This window comes from Pongo pygmaeus, chromosome 4 (genome assembly GCF_028885625.2).
Source record: "Pongo pygmaeus isolate AG05252 chromosome 4, NHGRI_mPonPyg2-v2.0_pri, whole genome shotgun sequence".
Lineage (NCBI taxonomy): Eukaryota > Metazoa > Chordata > Mammalia > Primates > Hominidae > Pongo > Pongo pygmaeus.
The window spans coordinates 41,492,198-41,519,991 of NC_072377.2; the positions used below are offsets into that span (position 1 = coordinate 41,492,198).

At 38.1% G+C, this 27,794-nt stretch overlaps 1 protein-coding gene across 1 annotated transcript in view; it reads right to left on the minus strand.

The window, feature by feature from the left end:
• Nucleotides 1-354: 354 nt before the first annotated feature.
• The window catches only part of PLCXD3 (phosphatidylinositol specific phospholipase C X domain containing 3), a 198,215-nt gene continuing 170,775 nt past the window's right edge, over nucleotides 355-27,794 (minus strand). Inside the window, exon 3 of the mRNA XM_054488708.2 lies at nucleotides 355-906. Coding sequence (XP_054344683.1) covers nucleotides 753-906 — 154 coding nt within the window. The 3' untranslated portion in view covers nucleotides 355-752. The remainder of the gene's footprint in view (nucleotides 907-27,794) is intronic.

Genomic DNA, 27,794 nt, shown 5'->3' on the forward strand with positions numbered 1-27,794 from the left:
AATTAAAATGCCATACATCTCTTGCACCCCTCAACCATTTTTCCCTCTGAAGTTGGCATTCACAGCTCTCCAAAAACATTTCTCTCCTGTATTTATAGCTGCCTTAAATAGAAATACTGTGAAACACTATTATTTTCACATAACAAAAATCACTGATTATGACCTTCAATATTACTGATGCATGGAAACTGATTTGATGCAGATTTTCTATGACCAAAAGTTAGCTATCATTGCCCAACTGCAGATGACTATAGAGTATTATAACAAGTCCCACAAAACAAGTAAGTTTTAAGACAACAATGTAATACACAAAATGTTGGACATTCAATTGTTTTGATTCCCATACAGCATCTGATTAAAAAGAGCGAGCAAGAGAGGGAGCAGAAAGGTTACAGGATATAGACAGTGTAGGAGCCATAGGCTGGAAATAGAGAACCTAATCAGGTAAACACTCATGAATTCTATGTTACAAAGACTAATTTTGAAAAACAAAGTTACTGGTCTTTTTTTTTTTTTTTTATTCCTAACACTAGAAGTAGATTTTGCTCATCAAATGGGAAATGAAATATTTATAGTAATGAAGAGTATGATTGCAATCACTGAAGAAACAGTTTTTCCCCTTTTCCCACCCACTACCAGCCCTATTCCCTTCAGAGACTCAGTGGAATAGGAAGATCAGAGTGTTTACAGATAATATGCCCTAATACAATGAGCCTTCTCCATCTTATTCATGGAAACTCCAAGTAGCGCTATCAAGTGTTGGCTTCTCCTTCATCAAAGACATAGTTGAGTTTTATGACAGTGCTGATAAAGTCACCAAGTTCTACAAAATCGGCAGTGACAATATTGATGCCACTCTCTCCTGGCTTCTGCGTGCGGACCCACTGCATCATGGCGGGAAGAGCTCTGAGAAAGGAAACAAAAAGAAAAGTCACAGAAGGCAAGATACTATTTTTCAAGCTCTACAATTCTCAGTCTTCCCTTTAGTTTCTAGCGTATTAAAATAAATGTTTCACGTATAGGTACAGGAAGGGGAAAAGGCCAAATGGACTCTGGGGATTTCTTAACCTTTGAAGAAACTCTGCAGGAGAAATATTCACTATATTGATCCGTGTTGGAGTCCTCATCTCGGCAGATCCCAGATACTGTGATAGTTTATAATGATGCTTCCCTACTAAGAAAACAACATTCTCGCATTTGTATTCTGATTTAACATGTTGTCATCACAAACCCTGCAAAACTATGGATTGGGGAGGTCAGAGATGAATACACGCACTTAGCAAACATTTATTATGAACCCACTATTATGAGGAAATGTGCTAAGATATTGTAAATAGACATAATAGTAAAATCCCCTGCCTTCAAAAAGTACACAGTTTGGTGGTGGGTAGGCAGACAAGGAAGAAATTGTAGCACAATATAATCAGGGCTCATTCCTTCAGACATATTTACTGGGCACCTATTAAGTTCCACTCATCAGTGTAGGCACCTGGAGGATTCAAGTGAACAAAACAGATAAAAATATCTTTCCCTGTGGAGCTTATATTCTCATAAGGAGAAGCAGACAATAAACAATAGTCATAAAAATGTGTAGTTTGATAGGAGGGAATAAGTGCTATAAAAATGGAGCAAAGAAAAGAAGATTAGGAATCTGCAGGTGGGGAGGAGTGATGCAGATTGCATTTTAAAATAGAGTGGCTTAATAGACTTCAGTGATAAAGGGACATTTGTGCAAAGGTTTGAAGGAGACAAGGGAGTTAGTCATGTGGCTATCTAGGGAAAGCATCCCAGCTATTGCCATGGCACTAACGGGGTAGCATGCTTAAGCTTAGAGAAAAGAAGAGAGTAGTAAAAAAATGAAGATAATGAGGAAAAGGGGGCAGATTCTGTAGGGCACATTAGGCCATTATAAAAGTTTTGATGTTCACTCTGAGTAAAATAGGGGGCCTTTGAAGTATCTTGAGCAGAGGAGTAGTGTGATTTGACTTTCACTATAAGAGCTCATTCATCACCATGAGATCATAGTGGAGAGTCACTTAGCATAGCCTGGAAAATCAAGGAAAATCTTCTGAAAACCTTTCAGAAGAATGCTCCCTAAAATAAATATTGAAGGATTAGGAAGATTTAGCTGGATAAAGGTGAGAATGGTAGATGGAGGATGATGCAATGCACTTTCGGGCAGAGGAAATACCATTTTTTCATTCACTGACAGAATCACGGTGTGTGCTTAGGAGCGATGGATCCAGGCAGACAGATACAGGTGATGGTAATGATGATGTTCAGCATCTTCTGACAGCATATTGGAATGAGAACTACTATAACTTGGTCAGGGCAGGAAGGGAAGTTTCCATGACAAAAGGATAAATGAACAGGCCAGAGACATGATAGTGTATTAACAAAGAAAGTTTGAGGGAAATACATGTGAACATTAAATTCCTGGATGAAATGGAGAGGGAGAGGGAGAGAAAAGGGAAGAAGGGGAGGAGAGTTTAAAAACCTAGAGGAAGTTGTATAAAAAAGGTAAGGTAGTTTTGAAAGATGTTAAAGAGAAAAAAAAAAAAAAAAACCCCAGACAGTAGAAGGCCTTGAGAAATATATAACAACTGAATTGGGAGGCTGAGCAAGATGGTGGAACAGAAGGCTCCGCATATCCCTGCAAGGTCATCGTCCTTCCTGCAAGGATACCAAGTTGACAACTATCTACATAGTAAAAAACACCTTATAAGAACTAAAAATCAGATAAGTACCTTTAGTACCTGGATTTAACTTTATATCGCTGAAAATGCCACAGAAGAAATAGAAAAAACAGTCCTGAATCACTGACACCATCCCTCTCAACCTCCACCAGCAATGGCCTGTTGTGGAGAGCATCTCTGGGCTCTGGGCAAGGGAGAATACAGTAATTGTGAGGCATTAAACACAGTGCTGTCCTGCTAGAGCAGAAATGAAAACCAGACATAACTCAGCAGACGCCCAGTCACACAGGGAATATTTAAACCAGGCCTAGCCAGAGAGAGAATCACAGATCCCAGCAGTCAGAACTTGAGTGCCTGCAAATCTCACCACAGAGGGCTACGGAGTTCTGTGTCTCCAAGTAAATTTGAAAGGCAGTCTAGGTCATAAGATCTGCAACTCTTAGGCAACTCCATACTGAGACATCAGCTTAAGTAACCAAGGGAGTGCTGGCATCACCTCTCCCCTAAACCCAGGCTGCACAGCTTGTGGTTTCAAAAGAGACCCCCTTCTTCCACTTGGGAGAAGAGGGGGAAGAATGGTGAGGACTTTGTCTTGCCTCTTGGATACCAGCTCAGCCACAGCAGGATAGGGCACCAGTCAGAGTCATGAGGTCCCCGTTCCAGGCCCTAGCTCCTAGATGACATTTCTAGACACACCCTGGGCCAGAAGGGAACCCACTGCCTTGAAGAAAAGGATGTAGACCTACCAGCATTCATCACCTGCTAACTGAAGAGCCCTTGACCCCGAATAACCAGCAGAGATATCCAGGTAGTACATCTTGGGTCTTGGGTAAACCTCTGAGACTTGCTGGCAAGTAAGACTCAGCGTATTACTAGCTATGGTGGCTGTGGGACAAAACTTCTTTTTGTTGAGAAAAGCAGAGGGAAAAGTAAAGGGGACTTTGTCTTGCACCTTAGGTACCAACACTGCCATGGTGGGTAGAGCACCAAGCAGACTCTTAGAGTCCCCGATTCCAGGACTTCACTGTTGGATGGCATTTCTGGACCTGCCCAGGGTCAGAGGGAGCCCACTGTCCTGAAGGGTGAGTCCCAGGCTAGGCAGCATCCACCAGAAGCAGACTTAAGAGATCTTGGACCTTAAGGGAACATCAGTGGTAGTCTGGAAGTACTCATCATGGCTAGGGTGGTGGTGGCTATAGGGTGAGGCTCCTGTACCTTTGGAAAGGACAGAGAAGACTGGTAAGGACTATGTCTTGTGTTTTTAGTGCCAGTTCAGCTGCAGTGTAATAGGATACCAGATAGATTTCTAAGGTTTTTGGCTCTACTCCCTGACTCCAGATGGCACTTCTGGACCCACCCAGGGCTTGGGGGACCTTGCCATCCTGAAAGGAAGGATACAGACGTGGCTGGCTTTGCCACCGGCTGATTGTTCAGCCCCAGGGCCTTGGGAAACCATACACAATAGCCAGGGACTGGTTACAGCAGGCCCTGCGTGAGACCCAGTACTTTGCTGGCTTCAGGTGTGACCCAGCACAGTTATAGTGGTGGTGGCCACAGAGGTGCTTGTGTCATTCCATCCACAGGTTTAGGTGGTTCAAAATGGAGTGGGAGACTTTGTATGTTTGGAAGAAAGTAAGGAAAGAGAACAAATCTCTGCCTGGTAACTTAGAGAATTCTCCCATATCTGAACCAAGGCCATCAAGGTGGTACCTCTACAAGTCGTCAGGAATCACAGCATTACTGATCTTGGGGTGCCCCCTAAAGCAGATACAGTTTAGATCACAATACCCAAGTCTTTTCAAATTTCCAGAAGGCCTCCCTGAGAAGGATGGCTACAGATAAGCTCAGACAGCAAAGACTAGAATAAATGCCTAACTCTTCAATGTCCAGACATTGAAGAATATCTAACTAGCATCAACACCATCTGGGGAAAGGTGATCTCACCATATGAACTAAATAAGGCACCAGGGACCAATCCTGGAGAAACAGAGATATGTGACCTTTCAGACAAAGAACTCAAAGTAGCTGTGTTAAGGAAACTCAAGTAGGTTCAAGACAACACAGAGAAGGAATTCAGAATTCTATCAGATAAATTCAATGAAGATATTAAAATAATTAAAAAGAGTCAAGCAGAAATTTTCTGGAGCTGAAAAATGCAATTGGTATACTAAAGAATGCATCAGTCATTTAATGGCAGAATGGATCAAGCAGAAGAAATAGTGACCTTGAAGACAGGATATTTGAAAATATACAGAGGAGACAAAAGAAAAAAGAATAACAAACAATGAAGCATGCCTACAGGATGCAGAAAATAGGTTGAAAGGACAAATCTAAGAGTTATTGGCCTTAAATAAGTAGAAAAGAAAGACATAAGGGTAGAATGTTTATTCAAAGAAATAATAACAGAGAACTTCCCAAACTTAGAGAAAGATATTAATATCCAAACACAAGAAGGCCAGGAGAGCATGACATGACATATTTAAGGTGCAGAAGGAAAAAAAACTTTTACCCTAGAGGGGGATATCTGGCAAAAATATCCTTCAAACATGAAGGAGAAATAAAGACTTTCCCAGATAAACAAAAGCTGAGGGATTTCATCAATACCAGACCCGCCCCACAAGAAATGTTAAAGGGAGTACTTCAATCAAAAAGAAAAGGATATTAATGAGCAATAAATAATCAGTAGAAGGTACAAAACTTACTGGTAATGGTAAGTACACAAAAAAACAAAGAATATTATAACACTGTCACTGTGGTATGTAAACTACTCTTATCCTCAGTAGAAAGACTAAACAATGAACCAATCAAAAATAAAAACTACAACAAAATTTCAAGGCACAGTCAGTACAATAAAATATAAGTAGAAACAACAAAATGTTTAAAAGTGGGGGGATGAAGTTAAGGCATATTTTTATTAGTTTACTTTTTGTTTGTTTACTGATGGAAATAGCATAAAGTTGTTATCAAGTTAAAATAATGACTTATAAGATAGTATTTGCACACCTCCTGGTAACCTAAAACCAAAAACATGCAATGGATACACAAAAAATAAGAAGCAAGAACTAAATCCTATCACCAGGGAAAGTCAACTTCACTAGAGAAAGACAGGAGGGACAGAAAAAAGGAAGAAAAGACTACAACACAACCAGAAGACACGTAACAAAATGGTAGGAGTAAGTCCTTCCTTATCAATAACAACATTGAATGTGAATGGACTAAACTCTCCAATCAAAAGACATAGCATGGCTTAATGGATGAGAAAACAAGACCCAATGGTCTATTGCCTACAAGAAACACCCATCACCTGTAAAGACACACATAGACTGAAAATAAAGGGCTGGAAAAAGATTCCACGTCACTGGAAACAAGCAAACAAACAAACAAACAAAAAAAGCAGGAGTTGCTATACTTATATCAGACAAAATAAATTTCAAGACAAAAACTGTAAGATGAGACAAATAATGTCACTGTGCCATGATAAAGGGTTCAATTCAGCAAGAGGATATAACAATTGTAAATATATATGCAGTCAACACTGGAGCACCCAGATACATATAATAAATATGTTTAGAGCTAAAGAGAGAAATAGGCCCTAAAACAATAATAGCCAGAGACCTCAACACCCTACTTTCAGTACTGAACAGATCTTCCAGACAGAAAATCAAGAAACATCAGATTTAATCTGCAGTATAGACCAAATGGATCTAATCGATATTTACAGAACATTTCATCCAAGAGCTTCAGGATACACATTTTTTTTCCTCAGCACATGGATCATTCTCATAGACTACATTTTAGGTCACAAAACATCTTAAAACATTCAAAACAATCTAAGTAATATCAAACATCTTCTCTGACCACAATGGGATATAACTAGAAATTAATGATGAGAGGAATTTTGGGAGTTATGCAACTACATGGAAATTAAACAGTATGCTCCTGAATGACCAGTGGGTCAGTGAAGACATTAAGAGGGAAATTGAAAAGTTTCTTGAAACAAATAATAATGGAAACACAGCACGCCAAAACCTATGGGATACAGCAAAAGCAGTACTAAGAAGGAAGTTTAAAGCTACAAGTGCCTATGTCCCAAAAGAGAAAAAACTTCAAATAAACAACCTAATGATGCATCTTAAAAAACTAGAAAACCAAGAACAAACCAAACCACAAATTAGTAGAAGAAAAGAAATAATAAAGATCAGAGTGGTAATAAATGCAATTGAAAAAAATACAAAAGATCAATAAAACAAAAGTGTCATTTGTTGAAAAGTTAAGCACAATGGACAAACCTTAACCATACTAAGAAAAAAAAAAGAAGATCCAAATAAATAAATAAAATCAGAAATGGAAAAGAGACATTACAACTGACACTGCAGAAATTCAAAAGTTCATTAGTGGCTACTATGAGCAACTACATGCCAATAAATAGGAAAACCTAGAAGAAATGAACAAATTCCTAGACACATACAACCTACTAAGATTGAACTAGGAAAAAATTCAAAACCTGAACAGACCAATAACAAGTAATGAGATCAAAGCCATAATAAAAAGTCTCCCAGTAAAGAAAACCCCGAGACCTGATGGCATCACTGCTGAATAATTCTACCAAACATTTAAAGAAAAACTAATGGCAATCCTACTCTAATTAATTTTGAAAAATAGAGGAGAAGGGAATATTTCCAAACTCACTCTATGAGGCCAGTATTACCCTGATACCAAAACCAAAGACACACCTAAAAATGAAAAAAAGAAAAAAAAAAAAAAAAAAGAAAACTACAAGCCAATATTGCTGATGAATATTGATGTAAAAATTCTTAACAAAACACTAGCAAACTTAATTCAGCAATACATTAGAAAGACCATTCATCATGACCAATTGGGATTTATCCCTGGGATGCAAGGGTGGTTCAACATATGCAAATCAATTAATGTTTTGGTTTTTTAATTTTTTATTTTTTTGAGACGGTGTCTCGCTCTGTCACCCAGGCTGGAGTGCAGTGGTGCGATCTTGGCTCACTGCAAACTCCAACTCCCGGGTTCACACCATTCTCCTGCCTCAGCCTCCAGAGTAGCTGGGACTACAGGCACCCGCCACCATGCCCGGCTAATTTTTTGTATTTTTAGTAGAGGCAGGATTTCACCGTGTTAGCCAGGATGGTCTCGATCTCCTGACCTCATGATCCACCCACCTCAGCCTCCCAAAGTGCTGGGATTACAGGCGTGAGCCACCGCACCCGGCCACAAATCAATTAATGTGATACATCACATCAACAGAAAGAAGAATGAAAACCGTATGATCATCTCAATTGATGCTGAAAAAGCATTTGATAGAAGTCAACATCTCTTCATTATAAAAAATCTTTTAAAAAACTGGAAATAGAATGAACACATCTAAACATAATAAAAACCATATACAACAGACCCACAGCTAGTATCATACTGAATGAGGAAAAAGTAGAAGCTTTTCCTCTAAGATCTGGTACATGACAAGGATGCCCAGTGTCACTGCTGTTATTCAAAATAGTACTGGAATTTCTAGCTAGACCAATCAGACCAGAGAAAGATACAAAATGCTTCCAAATTGAAAAGAAAGTCAAATGTCCCTCGTTTGCAGATGATATGATCTTATATTTGGAAAAACATAAAGACTCTGTAAGAAAACAGAAGTGATAAACAAATTCAGTAAATTTACAGTATACAAAGTCAACATACAAAAATCAGTAGCATTTCTGTATGCCAACAATGAACAATGTGAAAAAAGAATAAAAGAAGCAATCCCATTTACAATAGCCACACATAAAATTAAGTACCTAGGAATTAACCAAAAGAAGTGAAAAATCTCTATAATGAAATCTATAAAACACTGATGAAAGAGGACACCATAAAAAAAGGAAAAATATTCCATGTTTATGGATTGAAAGAATCAATACTGTTAAAATGTCCATACTACTCAAAGCATTCTGCAGATTTAATGCAATCTACTATTAAAATACTAATGATATTCTTCTCAGAAATACAAAAAGCAACCCTAAAATTTATGTGGAACCACAAAAGACCCAGCATAGCCAAAGTTATCCAAACCAAAAGAACAAAACTGGAAGAATCACATTACTTTAAATTATCCTGCAGAGAAATACTAACACAGCATGGCACTGGCATAAAAACAGACACATAGACCAAAAGAAAATAATAAATACAGAAGCAAATTCACACATTTACGGTGAACTCATTTTTGACAAAGGTGCCACAAACATACACTGGGGAAAAGACAGTATCTTCAGTAATGGTGCTGGGAAAATTGGATATCCATATGCAAAAGAATAAAACTTGGCCACTATCTCTCACCTCTCACCATATACAAAAATCAGATCAAAATGGATTAAAGGCTTAAATCTAAGACCTCAAAATGTGAAACTACTATAAGAAAACTTTGGGGGAAAATCTCCAGGACGTTGGTCTGGGCAAAAATTTCTTGAGCAATACCCCATAAGCACAGGCAACCAAACCAAACATGGACAAATGGGATCACATCAAATTAAAAGGCTTCTGCACAGTGAAGGATACAATCAACAAAGTGAAGAGACAACCCACAGAATGGGAGAAAATATCTTCAAACTACCCATCTGACATGAGATTAATAACCAGGATATATAAGGAACTTGAACAACTTTATAGAAAAAAAAGCTAATTAATTAAAAGATGGGCAAAAGATTTGAACAGACATTTCTCAAAAGAAGACATACAAATGGCAAACAGACATATGAACAGATGTCCAACATCACGGATTCTCAGAGAGATGCAAATCATGTCGTCCAAGTTAAAATGGTTTATATCCAGAAACAAGCAATAACAAATGCTGGAGGGGACATGGAGAAAAGGGAACCCTTGTATACTGTTGGTGGGAATGTACATTAGTACAACCACTATGGAGAACAGCTTGGAGGTTCTTCAAAAAACTGAAAATCGAGCTACCATGTGATCCAGCAATCCCACTGCTGTGTATATACACAAAAGATAGAAAATCAGTATATTGAAGAGATATCTGCACTCCTATGTTTGTTGCAGCACTGTTTGTAATACCTAAGATTTGGAAGCAACCTAAGTGTTCATCAACAGATGACTGGATAAAGAAAATGTGGCTGGGTGTGGTGGCTCATGCCTGTAATCCCAGCACTTTGGGAGGCCGAGGTGGGCAGATCATGAGGTCAGGAGATTGAGGCCATCCTGGGCAACGTAGTGAAACCCCATCTCTACTAAAATAGAAAAAAATAGCTGGGTGTTGTGACGCACACCTGTAGTCCCAGCTACTCAGGAGGCTGAGGCAGGGGAATTGCTTGAATCTGGGAGGTGGAGATTGCAGTGAGCCGAGATCGCACCACTGCACTTCAGCCTGGCGACAGAACAAGATTCTGTCTAAAAAAAAAATAAATAAGAAAAGAAAAAAGAAAGTGTGGTACATATACACAATGGAGTACTATTCAGCCATAGAAAGGAATAAGATTCAGTCATTTGCAACAACATGCATGGAACTGGAGATCATTATGTTAAGTGAAATAAGCCAGGTACAGAAAGACAAATATCACACGTTGTCACTTATTTATGGGATCTAAAAATCAAAACGTTGAACTCATGGACATAGAGAGTAGAAGGATGGTTACCAGAGGCTAGGAAGCATAGTGGGAGAGCTATGGATGAGGTGGGATGGTTAATAAGTATAAAAAAAAGTTAGAAAGAAGAAATGAGATCTATTTGATAGCACAACAGAGGGACTATAGTCAATAATAACTATACATTTTAAAATAACTTAAAAAGTGTAATTGGATTGTTGGCAACTCAGTGGACAAATGCTTGAGGGAATGGATACCCCATTCTTCACAGTAAGCTTATTTCACATTGCATGCCTTTATCAATACATCTAATGTACTCATAAATATATACACCTACTATATACCCACAAAAATGAAAAAGAAAAAGAAAAGAAATACATAGCAACTGAAAACTGTTAGCTGGGGAATACTATCATTAGATTAGTGATTTAGAGATTAGTTTGCCTTCAGTGTAGACAAGTGATGGGAGAGAGCAACACTAGGGGCAGAAATCGCAATTAGGAACTGCTGAAGTAATCCAGACCAGAGACAGTGGTTGCTTGAATTGCAGTAGCAGCAGTGTATATATATCTGAAAGATACCTGAAATCTAGATGTCATCTAAAATGACATCTGATATGAAACTGGATGTAGAAGGAGAGGAAGAAAGGGGCCATGAATTATGCCTAGATTTCTAGAAGTATTCTGGCAGGTGGACATCATTCACTCATCTTGGAAAGACAGGAGCGAAGGCTTTCCAGCAAGCATGATAAGTTCCGTCTGATATATGTTGATTTTAAGGTGACTTTGGAACACATGAGTTGAGATCTCAAGTGGCAGGTAAGTACAGGTCTTATATGCAGGACAGAGAGCTGGTCAGAAGCCATCACAAACAGAGAATAGTTGGAGCTGTGAATGTGGATAAGATCACTTAGAAAGATTTTGAGGAGGAGGAAGAAAAGAGAAAAAATCAGAAGCATTTAAGGGATGGGCAGGAAAATGGATTCCATAGAAGGCAATCAGAAGTAGATACAGAAGTAAGAGGAAAATCAGGAGCATATAGTGTCATGAAAATCAAGAAAAGAAGGAAGCCATGCTCCTTTTGGAAACTAAGAAGAGCTGAGTGAGATTGAAGCAGGGAGTGCGATAAATGTGCATTTCCCCAGATCTCAGAAAGTTTATCTAGTCTAAAGAAATTCAGCCCATTCAGACAACACTGGGTCAACAGCCTTGAGCTACACCAATCCCTGGCTAGTACCTTAAAAATCCTGATCCATAATTTCAGCATATACATTTTCCTGTGAGACTCAGATAGAGGAGGACTCAGTTGTTTCTAAAAGAGCATAATGTGGATCTAAATGGCCCAATGCCTTTAGGAAATAGAGTAGCAGGTGGAGACATTTGGTCCCCACAGCAATAGTTTTAGAAGATAATTCTATCTTAAAATGGACAATCTGGATCCCATGTCTGAATACACAGAATGAGTGTATTCAAGTTCATTAGAACGACAGATACTGTGACAGTATGTGTGCAGCCACTCTGGTTGAACCCATAACTTTCTCTTCTGGCCTTGCTAGAGCAGATGAAGTGGCTCTGCTGTGCCTGTGACATCACCTTTGCATATATGAGAAGACCAATGCTCTTTGGAAATAGTATCACAACCAGTGTATTTCCTGGGAAGAATGATTTTTCAACAGACTCATTCACCTTGAGAGGTGAGAAGCGGAGTAGATAAGTGTGATGCTGAGGCCAGTATTGATTCTGTATTAGCCTTAACTGAGTAGCTTGTTCAGCAGATCCCTTGGGTACTACATCATGGGAGGTTCCTGAGCAACCAAATTCACATCTCAGAACCTTGATTATCACAGAAACAGCTCCTCAGATGCCGTCTGTTACTCAGAAGTTAAAATTTCTAGGCCTGAATTTAGAACAACTAATTGTTATCCCCACAGGGAGAGTTTAGGAGAACACAAGAATGTTCTTTTTTGTTTCCCCATAAAGTAGATTGCTTTGAGAATTGATGAAACATTGTTTCAAAATAACTTGTAGTCCTTAGATGAAATATGAATATTACATTTAAAATATCATTCCTCTGAGTCATGGGAATATTTCTATTTTCTGTTCAAGCATACTTTTCTAAAGTCAACATGATGCCAGAGACAAAACAAGCAATAATGCCAAGTTAAATCTCAAATACTCAGACAGTCTCAAGTAGAATTATGTTAAACAAAAAGACTCTCTGTACTGGATTAAAACTAGCAAATGCTACTGAAGTTACAACAATTATTTAGAATAGCATTTCTTAATCTTTTATCATTATTACCTCCCAAGGAGCTTTTTTGAATATTGTTTTCCTATTTGTCCTCCTCCTCCTCCATGAAATTTTAATACTACAGATATATTGTATAACTGTTTATATATCTGTGCTTTACCTGTGAAAAGAAAACCTTTTTTGTTTGCTGTCTGAAGAACCAATTTTTGTGTTTTTTTGCCATTGATAATGTATGACGTACAGCTAATTGGGACATTGCTGGTTATACTTGGTGTTGGACAGGTAATAAGAATGAACTGAAAGATGACTCTGGTGGTAATAAAATGCCACCAATGTAACAATTTTTATGGTATAAGACTGTCTTAGTCTGTTTGGGGCTGCTATAACAAAATATCATAACCTGGGTAGTATATAAACAACAGAAATTTATTTCTCAAAGTTTTGGAGGCTTAGAAGTCCAAGATCAATGTGCTAGTAGATTTGGTGTTTGGTGAGGGCTCCTTTCTTGATTCATAAATGGAGTTTTCTCATTGTATCTTCACATGGTGGAAGGGCAAACAAGATCCCTCATGCCTCTTTAACAAGGGCACTAATCTCATTCGTGGGGACTCTGCCCTTACAGCCTAATCACCTCCCAAAGGCCTCACTTCTTAATGCCATCATCTTGAAGGTTAGGATTTCAACATATGAATTTGGAGAGACACAAACATTTGGATCATAGCAAAGAAAAACTGGTTAAACTTTATTTAAATCACCTATCTTTCTATCCCTCCATTCATCCATCCATGCATTCATCTAACAAAGATGTATTGTGCATCAGTGGTGCTACTTGTAACTCCCTAGGGCCATTTCAGAGTTTAGACTTTCCTCATTTCTCCTGGAGAGATGTTGCCACAGTCTTGTGCCTATGTTCCTTTTTTGTGTGTTATCTACACCACAGTCAGGACAATGTTTCTCAAATTAATTTGAGCGTTATTATTCCTCTTCATGAACAACTACAAATTCATCTCTCACCTGCAAGATATACCCAACTCTTCAGCAGTGTGTATGAGTTTTTCCTGTCTCCCCCATATCAGCTGCCAAATCCTCCTCAGCCTCATTTATTGCTACTTCCTGTTCATTCGTTCTCCAGTGATACTGAAATGCTTGTATTTTCCCCCAAACATGCCCTGCGGTTTCATGCTTATGTATTTTTTTCAGGCCTGTCTTCTTCCAATACCCTTCTTGGCCAATTGCTCCCTACAACTTAAGATTTGGCCTGGGCATCATCTCAACCCCTCCCATCCAAATCTGAGTGAAGATCCTTTTTCTTTATGTTTTATGCCTCTTAAGCATAGCTCTGTGAGTGTGCATAGCACATAACATTGTGATTATCCATTTCCATGACAATTTTTACCAGTACCTGCCCATTAAAATATCATATTGTATTCATTAATACATCTCCTGTACCTACCACAATCCCTAGGATCCAAAGGGAAAACAACACATTCATTGAATTCCAGTTTCCTGGGCTCAGGTGGCTCAAAGTTTAAGAAGCAAAATAGATGTAAACCCACCATGACAATATGATATGGTACAATAGAAGTAGGCATAGGATTCTATGGGAGCACAGTAGATAAAATCATTCATTTTACTTGGGAGAAATTAAGGAGGAATTTAAGGACCATTTCACAAAACAGGGGCTATTTAAACTTGGTCATGCCTAGGCCTTCTTAAGATAAAGAGAAGGATTCCAAAGAAGGTGAAGGAACATATCATAAGAAAAGGGAACAGCACATGCAAAAGCATATGGGCATGAAAAAGAGGATGCAACTAGGAAGTACATGGGGACCAGAGAGCAGGGGCCCTGGAGGTGTGAGGGGATTGACTGCATCTGAGAAGAAGCAGAAAAGGTGTTTGGCCAGATCGTTAAGGACTTCCTTTGACATGCTGTGGAGTCTAAGCTTGACTTTATATGCAGATAAAGGTTTGTCCAATTAAAGAAATTTTTTAAAAATTTTCTCATGCAAAGAAGAGTCTAATATTAATTCCACCCAAAGGCTCCTGAGACATTCAAACTTGTATTTTCTTCACCTATAAATAAAGAGCTCATTGTCTTCCTTTGAAACTTCTTAGATTGCTGTGAGAGTCTAAAAAAGCTTTAATTCATTCATATTTCCCCTACCTTTCTTTATAGCCAAGATGTTACTAGTGGAAATTTTAATATTATCCCCTAGTATCACGAAGGAAAATATTTCTAAGTGAGTTATGTAATCTGAAGAGATAATTAAATTCCCTTTGAATTTGTATATTAACATTTTAACATCTATTTATAGAATGGTCTACTTTAGTATAGAAGGATGTGATTATATAGTTACTGTGATGTTAAAAATGTCCCCCCACCATTCTTTAATCTTTCTTTTCATTAGATGTTGGATTTTTTCTTTTTTAGAAACAGTGTCTCACTCTATCACCCATGCTGCAGTGCAGTGGCATAGTCATAGCTCACTGTAACCTCCAACTCCTGGACTCAAGTGATCCTCCTGCCTCAGCCTCCCAAAGCGCTGGGATTACAGGCCTGAGCCACTGTGCTTGGCAGATGCTGGATTTATAGTGTGGATTAGACTCTGATTGCTTGCAAGACCTCACTGATTACCAGGAGAATCATTTCAAGATAAATGAAATTTAAAAAAATTTCATAGCACTACTGTCAGTTCTAGAGCAAGACTGTTTCTATTCATGTTTAAGCTCCATTTATTATGAGCAAGTTGGTCATCACTCTAAGCCTCAGTTTTACCATCTATAAAGTGGGCATAATAATGAGGATTAAATTAGTTAGTACATGTAGAATGATGAGAAGAGTGCTTGTCTCTCTGTAGTGGTGTTGCATTCAATAATCACTGAGTGACAGCCTGTCAATTCACTGCTTCAGTAGGGGATTCTGAGAGCTGGGGATTAACACCTGGGCATAATACAGATGTGATATAAAAATGAGTCTGCAGGATTTCTTTCCAACTTTCACAATTCCAAAGACAGAAAAGAGGGGGATAATAACGTCCTGGTGCTGTCAGACAAGACTGGTGATGAGGCATTTGGGGAAGTATTCTTGGAATGGCTTTGTTTCCTGGGCACGTAATTGTGGCAAATATCCAAGTATCCTTTTCCCACTGCAGCATCTAAAGTAAGTTGGTACAAAAGCAGGTCCCAGATTTGGCATGTGAGGTCTCAAAGCCCCTCTGGAATGTGAAGCTCTTCTGAGGAAAGGCATCTTCAAACTGTTTACAGGATTCTTAGAAGAGAAACAGGGAAGCCTACAGGAATCAGAAAACCTCCCTCCTCCAAAGAAGCCACAAGAGTGAAGAGATGTGAGAACCAGAGGTCGTCTTCTGATATGCTGACATTAAGAACTGGTTTTAAAAAGATTTAAAGAAAAAGATTTAAGAGTTGGAAATGCTGAGGAGTTCTTTTGCAGGTCATACTATTGAGTTCAGTAACCCGCAATGTGCTGACCTTGACTTGTTATTTCACGTCAATCTCCTGCTTAGAATGTTTCAATTACCTCTCAGTGCTTTTAGAACAAAGGTAAAAATGGCTTAACTGGCCTACAGGGCCCTGAACAATGGCCACTAGAGGTTTCTTCAGTTTCATCTCTTGTCATTCTACCCATCAGTGAATGCTAGCCACGTTATCAGTCTTGCTCATCTTGACCAGCCTAATTTTCCCCAGGGAAACTTCTGGGTTGTTGTTGTTGTTGTTGTTATTTGTTTTGTTTTGTTTTTCCAAAGATGCCTTATCTTCCCTGCCCCGTCACTTGGTGTTAAAAGAGAAATCTCAGTTCTGGTCCTGACTAGAGTAACGTACTTTCATCTTTCAGGTGAAAGTTTAAATGTCACTTCTTCAAAACACTAGTCAGAATTGTAATCGTATTTATGCGTTTGATCAATGTCTGTCTCCCCAACTAGACTGTAAGCTCTTTGAGGGCTGTTTTCCCACTGTTGTAGCCTGGGTGCTTAGCACAGTGCATGGCACAGGCTAAGGACTCAGTAAATATTTGCTGAATAAACGAACAGGCTTTTCGTTTAGAAACAAGGTTTACTTTTAGAACAGAATTATATGCAGTAACATAATTCATAAAAATGCTACTCAGTATTCCTCATTGTGGCTACTGCCACAGATTTTAGTTTGTGGACTCACTGCTTTTTTGCTGAATAAAAGTAATTTTTTAAAAAAAATATTAACTTGAAGAATTTTAACTTTTACAAATTTTCAAATTGACCAGTCAAGTTGAAAGGTGCCTTTCCTTGTGTTATACATATAGTGTCAGGAGGTTCTGTGTTAATGATAATGAAAGCAGTAATCATCACCATCTTTATAAGAGTAAAGTTTCTTAGAATTAAATGTTTTATGTAATCAGATGTATTTTATCTATTTTATTATATATTATTAATTATAATTATAGTTGATTATCATTTTATTAATTAGAATTAAATTTATTAGAAATGTATTATAAATCCATGTCAAATTCTTATTTAAGTATACGTGTTTGTGTATATATAATACCTTTATAACAATTGTATTTCATATATGCTACTTCTCTAACACTTCTAAACTTATATTTTACAGTTATGGACAAACAATTGTGGATAATAAAATATTTGTGTCTTTTAATGAATTTGTTTTGAATGCATTTAATTTTCAATGAAGTGTATCTTTTATTGAATGAAATAAATTTCCAAAATCAATTCATTAATTTTTACAGAACTCTCTGATGCACTGGGGGATAAAGATTATTATAAAAACATCAATGCCTTGTGACTGCCCGTCCCAACCCAGTCTAAGAAATGAAGTCTTCATTGATCTGCAAAGTTTAAAATAATGATCATGGATCTTTCTTTCTTCGAGCAACTGAGCCCCCACAGATCAACTAATTAAAGTCAAGTGTGACAGATTTTCAAATGTGTTTTCTTGTCAATCTGGTTATTTCTGAAAGTTTGGAAATTTCACTTGAAAATGTAAAGAAGAGAATGACAACATGAAAAGAAACTCTTGCCCAAAAGGTTAGTATTTCATACACTGAAGCATTCAGTGATAAAAGGCAGGGTCTTTGCATCTATAGGTTAAAACAATGGTGAGGGTTCAAAATAACCTCAGGTAGACAAATGTATCTCATAAATCATAGCATCTGTAAACACAAGGCTTATGGTTTTTGCTAAATTCATCTCTGTGTAGGAAGCAACATATCTGATTTATGTCTGGTGAAAACAGTTCATTTAAAAAATATTTTTCCCCTAAAATTACACTCAGAGAAATAATTAAGTCCTATGAATTATCTGAAAAAGAATGCTTTAGCAAGCAAGTCTGGAGCTTTTAGGTGACCTGGGATTTCCTGAATAGGGCTAAAGTCCTCCTAAGTCTTACTATGTCCTTCATTATGTATTCTCAGAACTAATTTATTATAGCTATTTAGGTGTAAAACAGAGAGTAATTAAAGGCACAGCTAAAGAAAACATTAATCTGAATTTTCCCCTTGTTGCTGCAAAAGGAAAAAAATCCCCTCACCTTGACTTTCCCAGATTCTCTGCCCAAATCAAATTCAAACCCCATTTATAGCTTGTTAAAGACATCTGTTTGACAAATATTTATAAAGCAACCCTTATTTGATAAATATTATTCTGTGTGCTGAGGACACAATGGTGATCAGAAACAAGCACAGCCTTTGCTGAGAGATTTATTTTTAAAACCAACAAACAAAAACAATCACATCAACTGAATTGGTGTTAAAAATTTGAGTTCTGGTCCTGACTAGAGTAGAGTAATGTACTTTATTTATAATCTTACATAAATTATGCAAACCTTCTGAGTCTCAATTTTCTCCATTTGTAAGATTAGGAATGATAATACTTTGGGGTTACTACAAGTATCACACTCATGCCACACCACCTCACTGCCAACACATACCCAGGTGACAATATCTTCGATAATATTACTCAAATGTACTCCAGGGTCATTCAAAACTACTCAGCCACAGCCTTGGGTACAGTCATCTTTTGGGAGATGCAGGATTTGCATAGAAGAGCTGCTGTTGCACCAAAAATATTGGGCACAGGAACTGACCAAGCCTCACCCTCATCCTAACGACACTAGTTGTTTTCGGTTTTCCAAGTGGAAAATTCCAAGCCCTCAGAAGTACATGGGACATATCTCATCTTATTTACATGCCAAAAAGGTTGTTAGTTTAGTTTAGCTTTTGTTTTGTTTAACAAAAAGTAATGCAGACAAATCAAAGCAAAATATGCCACCCGTTTCCTTTGATAACGGCAACAGCAGCCCTTATTTTTGTTGTGGCCAGGAAAACCATTAAAAATCAATTTTCAATTAAAATAAGTTCATATAAACTACAAGAAAAATGGTGTTTAAGAGTTCATAAAATGCACTCTGTCCTCAGGCTCATCGTTTGCTCCAAGTCAGGGTTTCAAAATGAGTCACAAACCCTGCCAGGAGACAGAATGTGAGCACAGCCAGCCCTTGATGGGGGCCTCCTGGTGTGCAGGGACTATTTTGTCTTCTAGTTTTCCAGGGGAATGAAAGAATAAAGAAAGCTTTGCAATTTTTAAACGAAGAGACGCTTCTGCATGTTAATAAGATTTTGATTGCCAGGAGATAGACAATGGGTTTTCTTTCAAGGGCAGAGTCTTAATATAATGAACTCTTCTATGTGGGATCAAGTGTTCTCACTTCACAGTCTCTTCCTCGGCACAAATAGCCCCTCACTCAGTGCAAATGCACGGGGAATTTGGGTACTCAAAGCTCAAAAGCAATTTACCTTCTTCAAAGCAGACAGTTTCTATCGCTAGCACTGTCCTTCCTTTCCCTTCTTTGGAAAAATTTCCATTTGATAAGAAAGGGCTGTGATGAAAGGAAGTTTTACATTTCTGGTTTTGCTTGGAGCAAATATCTCAAGGACTATCTAGGTTTATCCTTTGGCTCTCAGTAGTTAGATCCACTTGAGAGTTCTGGATCTAGTATTATTAGAGGCAGTAATGTTGAAAGCCACAACACAAATCAATTACCCATAATCCATAGTCACATGAGTTAACAAAAATGCTGCTTCACTGTTGGCAGGATCATTTTACCAATCCGGGTTTAGTATTGACTACCTATTGCTGATTGGAAGTTCTAGCGTATTCTGTGTGTCTTTAATTTTAGCAGTGGGAAAATAAAGTATTACTTTAAAAATATGCATTTATTAAGAAGAGAAGGGCTTTGTGGAGAGAAATAGGGAAATAGGTCCTTGATGGTGAGATCCTGGAAACTGCTGGTCTCCATGGCATTCATACATTTGCTCATACTGTCAACAAGTGTTTATTGAGTACCTATCATGTGGTATTTGTTGGGGTGGATACAGGGATGAATCAGATATGGTCCCTGACTTGACTAGGGGACTAGTTCCAGAATTACTTGAAATCCTACAAACAGAAATTGCTGAATTGCTCTGAATAGCCTTGCATGGAAACATTGGAAAAGGAGATGTCCATAAAGCCTCCTTTGGCTTCATGAACTAGCTATTTGTCTCTTTATTGGCACACATTCCAATTCTAAACGAAATATTCCATGGACTCTCACAAATATATGAGGCGAAATAAAAACTACTCCCCAAGGACTCATAAGCTAAGTGAGTATTTATCGACTTTTAATGGACTCCCTCCAATCGATGCAGAAAGATCAAGAGCTTTGGAATCAGACAGAGTCATATTTGAGTTATAATAACATGTGGCCTTTGGAAGGTTATTTAACCTCCCCAATTCTCATCTTCCTTGTTGTATAATGACAATAATAATGGTACTACTTCATAGTGTTTTTGTAACAATAAAATGAAACAATACATTATAGATAGGTGGTATGGCATAGAGGTTAATAGTGACGACTCTGGAGCAAAGTGTCTGAATTCAAATCCTGGGTAAGTCACTTATGTAAGAGAATAATGAAAGTGAATAGTAAATTAAATGAAATAAAGCATATAAAGTTTAGTATAATACCCAAGAGATAAGAACTCAATGCAGGTTAATTGTTACTCCATTATTAGTGCTAATGCTTCAAATGCTTAGAACATAGACAGTAAATACATGTAGTTACTTTCATTTTTTCTAGTTCTGAGTGACTTCAAGGCAGGTGACTGAACTCTATTCATTCAGGTATGTAGTGAATGCTTGTGATGAGCCTCCCAGAGCTTCCCTTCCAGATGGAGAGTGCTCATTCTTCTAGCTTCTGAGAGTGTTATTGGCTGTCAATTCCTAACTAAGTTTCTGTCTGAGAATTGCCCTCAGCAAAAGAAAGCCACCTCACTCAATGCCACACATGCTCTTTGGAATAGCTTGCATGCAATGACTGATGTCTGGGGAGGGGAGGGAGGAGAAATCTGAAGATCCCCCGCAGCTCCTGTAGTCTTGGCTGAGGCCTTTGTTCTGACCGCATCACAGTCCAATTTCTTCCTCTACATAGTTCTGTTTCCTGTACTCTCCCATAGGTGTTGATCCCAAGAGAATTCGAGAGTAAACCTTCTGCACACAAATCTTGGTGTCTTAGAGTCTGCTTTCTGGGAAACCCAACCTACAAGTTTAATCTAGATGGCAGGAAATTCTGTGTTCGTAAAATTTATCCTTTAGCCAGAGTAAGAATTAAGAGTGGCCTCTGACAAACTTAATAAGGGAGAAAAATTACAACTACATTTTCATTTCCAAAATGCCAACAGGGTAGGTTTTCAGCTGCTTTAAGGGTGTTTTGTGGTGGTCAACCAAAAGAAATTGCATTTATGCTTAGGCAGTGTACCGTACGTACCCACGTGGGTACCTCTACTTCCTCTGGCAAAGGTGAAAGGCCACCAGAACTAAATGACTTATTGTCAGTGACCACAGAGTCTTAACTCAGCCAGGATTTCCCTCTGGATACCATGAAGCTATGAATAATATATAAAAGGCTCAGAAAATCTAAAGCTACCTCTCAGAAAACATTTGTCATGGGCACTTAATGGGAGACTTTTCCAGTCCAAACTGCCCAGCAGAAGCTGGAGGATATTGATTACATCATCAGGACTTTTTGTGTATAGTACTCTGTTCAGCTTCATGTCCCCAGTGCATCCTTTCCAAGATAAGTGTGATTATAGCATCCAAATTTGAGTTTGATTTTTTTTTAAAAAGCCAAATTCAGAAATTTCACTTTCTTTAGAGAACACGCTAACAGGCAGAATGAATGAATATAAGCAGAATTTAATTTGATCAAAACATCCCAGGTGCTAATATGTCAATGTGTCTTTGGACACTTGCAATCATGCATAATTATCAGAGGTGATTTCTTTGTTTTTTTCCCCTTTAATCAGTGACAACTGCATGTGCAAAGGATAGAGAAATATGTCATCTGTTCTGTAAGAAAGTAATATTCATTATGTTGTTAATTCTATAATTTCCTCCTGACAGTGACCTTATGAAGTCAGAATCTTTTAACAGTACCATCAGGGAGAGAAATTTTAAGTCAATTAGTCTGAGTTAGAAGAGTATTTCCCATGGTGTCATCTCTTCATTATATCTTTGGGAAATCATATTACCTGACACTTTTCTAAATTGTTTGACCATGTTAACATTTTTAAGCAAATTCCTAGGAACTTAATAATGTACAATAAATATTGTCAAGCCATAGAGGTGCCACATATGTGTCTTAATTTGTAATACATTCTCCCTCTTCCTTGTATATTTCCTCCTTGCCATGTTTAGAAAAGTCTCAGAGAATATCGGGTCTGAAAATGTCTTTAAGATATTATAAAGTAGTCATATTCTCTACAAAAAATGTTTCCTGAATTAAATTCCATGGAACAATGCTTCACGAGAGATTAAAGATGTGCCTAAAACAAAAGGTTTTCTTGGCCACATAAGTGTAGGGAATGTTGAAGCCTCTTTGATGTTCACAATACACATAATAGCATATGGAGACCATTATCATATTAAGAACATTGGAATGTCCTGAAGTTAAGGATTTATTTCCCTGTTTTTAAGTTGGGAAACAAATTTATTTGACCTGAGAATAGCCCTGCTACTACCACCCCTACTAACATGTGTGCATGCATGCACACACATACACAAATCACCAATGACATCTAGTGGACCTAGTGTTCTACAGAACACTGTTGAAAATATTGCAGTTTCTTTTCAAGGGGCTCAACTTGAGCATCCTTTTCCAGGGGCTCAGCTCTAACATATGTTTTAGGGGCTTGGAATTCTCATAGCCTCCCTCCTACTATTACAAGTTTCTTTCTGACCACCCACTAGATCTACTTAGGTTAATGTAAAACAAGTCTATTCCTCTTCAACATGATATTCCTTTAAATATTTGAAAATAATTGATATTCCCCTAACCCCACCATCTGTATCTTCCCTTATTCTTCTTAAATACCCCCATTTACTTTCCTTAGATTTTTCAGCTTGGAACCCTCTTATTGTCCTTATCACTCTTTTCTGAGTGCTCCACTTTGTCTATACTCCTCTAAAAGGGGTAACCGGAAAATAATGCAGTGTTCTCACTTGGGTGTGAAGTGTAACAGAGTATTTCCACCCTCATTCTGGTTCTTTTATTATGGCCAAAGATTATTTTGGCTATTTTTTCATTAATGTTTCCTGGTAATTTCATGATCATCTTTTTCCTGGAATTCTTTCATGGCTTCTTCTGCAGTGAGTGGCAGGTATTAGGCAGTATTAGAGGAAGGGGTAGGGAGGAAGCTGCTCTGTCTCTAGAAGAGTCAACAATAGTTTGCTAGCATATATATTCTTCTCCCTCTTTAGCTCAGAGAATCTCCTCTCTGCTTCCAAAGAAGATATAAAGCATGCAGGAGCTGAGATCCCACCAGAACTGCAAGAAAAGTCCTCAAGAATGATCCAAGGGTAGATAGTGGTCAGAAACTAAGGAATGGGAGCAGGGGAGAAACATGAAAATTTGGATCCTCTAGGAGGTAGCTCCAGCTGGTAGTATCAATGGTGCTGCCAGGGGATAATAGCCATCTGAGTAAGTCTCTTCTGGCTTGCTTTAGAGTGAATATGTCAATGGATACAGAGAAATCATACTATTTTTTTTTCAAAAATTGGAATCACTGATGTATGTGAATAGTTGGTCATGTAAATTATCTGCCTGACTGACTGAGTCTGTACTTATCAAATACAGAAGCAGGATTTCCAGGGTGACAAAATGACAGTAGTATTGCCCCTCCTCAGGGCTTGTGCTCACTTTAGCTTTAAGTAAGTCATTGATTGACTAGCTATTGATTCTAATAGACATCATAGAATATGTTATATGGAAGAGAAGCATTATGAACAACTTGGTATGGTTGTATTCTAGGGAAGCATTTGAAAATGTCATCCTAAAAGAACCCTTGCTATACTTTTTATCTTAAATCTTCCTTCATGTTAATCTATAATGCTATAAAAATGACCTTAAAAAGATGAATTAAAATGCTTCCTCATAATAGATCATATCCAGTGCTGGGTTATTTTAAGGGTGATTTGCAGGGATAGGTCTTTAAAAGTTGCTTATAGGATTTATTCTAGATGGAACAAAAGGAAAGACATTCGCCATAGAGAAGGCCAGAGGAGCCTTCGGTCAGAAACATGGCTAGGTGTTGAAAATTCAGATAAATGGCTCTCTGTTTGTATATGTGTTTCTGGAATCTCAGTTAACCTCTAAAGTTATATAGATTCACACCTATAATTGCATTAACTGCATGCCTTTATATAGATGCTGCTCTCCTGGGTCCTTCTCTCAGCAGTGCCTCTGTTAGATAATCAGCAGCAGTTTTATTCAGGGAATGAGGTAACCAGCATTCACCAGTCTTTTTTTATCAGAGCATTTTTCTACACGGAATTTTGCAGCTTACTGCAGGTAACATGATACTGTGAAATGAATAATTAGCTAATGTACTGAAATATCAAAATTATCCTAGAGGCAACAAAATATATTAGTTTAATCAATTAACTAAAAGTTGTAAAAATAAATGGAATGCCATGAGTTCTCAGTTTCTCTGCCCTAGACCAGAAGAACAATTTGAAAAATCCCATTATTCTTCACCACTCCAGACTGGAAATTTTTCTTTCCACATCTGGGGTTCAAATTTGGAAGATACCCACTAAGGGAAGTTGGTGGTGAGCTAGACAACGACACTAGAGATGGCCATGATCTCTGATGACTGCGTGCATCCGTTGCTCATCACCTTTACCAACACTGACCCTAGGGACAGGCCAAGGCAAGGAAAGAGTCTTCTCCCAAGCAGTTAAAGTCTCTCAGGCAGAACCGTTTAGAGGGATAGTGCTATTTTCAAGTGAAAGAATGAATAAATACTTTCTAACTTAAAGTTGCAGTCGGCAGGAAAGAACCTAAAGAATTTTGTTCCTAATTTTATTGGGAACTCATGTCCCATTGAAAGTCATTAAGTAGAAGTTATTTGAAAATATTTTTAATTGTGTGACTTTTAGCTACTAATAATAGAATGTATTTTATAATAGGTCTTACTCTTGGCATTGAGTTACATTTTAGGAGATGAAAAAGTTTTAATATTAAAAAAGTGCAAATATTTGTTAATATCCCACCAAAGTAAGGTATTATAAATAAATGTAAAAAATGTTGCTGACAAAATACTTACCAGTTTTGAAAGTTGCTCTATTTCTAATGACAAAAGTTTATAATGTTGATTTATTTTCTTAGCTACATTAAACCATATATCTAGTGAAATTCAGTGAAAAACCAACTAATACCATATATAGTTGACTGAAGAATTATGAATACTTGATTCTAAACTGGGCTGTATCACTAATGGAGTATGTATGGAAGAGAGCACCACCAGTATCGCATGTCTACACTGCCATGCTAATATCCAGAATGGACAACTTCCTAGCTGACTCTGTGAAGTCATTCTTGAAACCAAGACTGTGACTCCACCTAAATCACATCTACAAATTGCTGATCCTTTCTTTGCAACATGCAGCATGAAAATACATCATTCTACCTCATGATTACTAGGAAGCTTAGATATAATCATGACTATGAATACTCATGCAAATTTCAAAGTGCCATGCAAATTTCAAAGTGCCCTACAAATTTAAGTTGTACCAAATAAATTAATGATTTTGGATTATGTAAACTGGAAATAGTCCTGTTCCTCAGCTGAACTTTTCACTTGTAAATGGATTGGGTTGCCATTGGGTTTATAATGTTTACCTGTTTGCAATATTAGCTGTTGTAGCTATGAATCATTCCTCTGCCTTATAAAAGGCCATAAAGGGTGGGTGGTGGGTAAATAGGCAAGGCCATGCTAGAAAAGAAAGTTTTTATCACTTATTTTTACATCTCTTGGAATCTCCCCGTGTTGCTAATCTCAAATATCTTGAATCTAAAATGAAAGTTGTCATCTAGTTAGTGTGTACCCATAGCTTATAAACTGTGATGCCATCATACTGCTTAGGTGCCAAACAACTCACCTGGATTACAAAGGAGCACATTCCTAGCCATGTTTTATCTCTCAAGAGATGAGTCCACAGTAAGAAATTTCCACAATCTACAAGAAGGCTTTGTTCCAATAGTTGTAAAAAATGAGACTGGATCATACGGCTGTGATCTAGTGAGCTCCTGCCTGCTCATCTTTCTATTTAGGGATAAATCTGGGTAACTGGGAAAGGATTTGTTACTTTTGGAAATGAGCACAGGAGTATGCAGATGTGATTTTGAGGATACTGTGGCCTATAGGGTATCCATATATCCTTTAATTGATCAAGATATTATCAGCTCAGAGTATCCTACTTTGGAATCCCTCTAATGATGTCATAGTTTTTGTTCAATCCAGTTATACCAAATGGTTACTGCCTGCCAGGCACTGTGTTAGGCAACAGAGGTGCCGTTTTAGGTGTTGAAGAGCAAGCCCAGAAAAGTATGTGAAAGGAGAGACTAAACTTTCTAGTTTAATCTAGAAAGCCTGAATATATATTCAGGAAATAGTACTGATTTCACCATCTGTGCAATAATTAGATTTTATTGACTCTGTTTCCCAAACTTGTTAACAATGGAAGAGAAAGTGTGGGCCTCAAAGCAGTTGAGGCCAAAAGGCAGTTTGATGATTAAAATGAAGGTTCACAAATGATATCTTCTTGGACATATAAAATTGTGCAGCTGAGTACCTTCCAAAACTGAAATAAAATGTACAGAATGCTTTGTAAATTTAATGTGGGTATTTTATTACCACTTCACTGTCTCATTCTTTATCTAGGTTTAGTATATGAATATATTGAGTCAATAGAACTTTTGTAGGAGAAATTTCAAAACAGAAGCAAAATCTCCAAATGCAGCATAAAATATTAGTAGAAAAGGAGGAGCTAATTCATTCCAAAAGTTAAAAACTATAAGAATTTATAACATACTTAGCTATTTTAATAAGCTGAAGATACTTGCTTCACAATTTGAAAAATATAATCAATGATGCCTCCGTTTTTGTGGTGGGGATAGGACTTGTATCTAAGAAGGATGATTTCTAGACAAAAGCAAGAACAGAACATTTGACTCCGAAGATGGCCGAATAGGAACAGCTCCGGTCTACATCTCCCAGTGTGAGCGACGCAGAAGATGGGTGATTTCTGCATTTCCATCTGAGGTACTGTGTTCTTCTCACTAGGGAGTGCCAGACAGTGGGCGCAGGTCAGTGGGTGAGCGCACCGTGCACCAGCCAAAGCAGGGGCGAGGCATTGCCTCACTCGGGAAGCGCAAGGGGTCAGGGAGTTCCCTTTCCAGGGGTGACAGATGGCACCTGGAAAATCGGGCCACTCCCACCCAAATACTGTGCTTTTCCGATGGGCTTAGGAAACGGTGCACCAGGAGATTACAGCCTGCACCTGGCTCAGAGGGTCCTACGCCCACGGAGTCTCGCTGATTGCTAGCACAGCAGTCTGAGATCAAACAGCAAGGCGGCAGCGAGGCTGGGGGAGGGGCGCCCGCCATTGCCCAGGCTCCCTTAGGTAAACAAAGCAGCCTGGAAGCTTGAACTGGGTGGAGCCCACCACAGCCCAAGGAGGCCTGCCTGCCTCTGTAGGCTCCACCTCTGCGGGCAGGGCACAGACAAACAAAAAGACAGCAGTAACCTCTGCAGACTTAAATATCCCTGTCTGACAGCTTTGAGGAGACCAGTGGTTCTCCCAGCACACAGCTGGTGATCTGAGAATGAGCAGACTGCCTCCTCAAGTGGGTC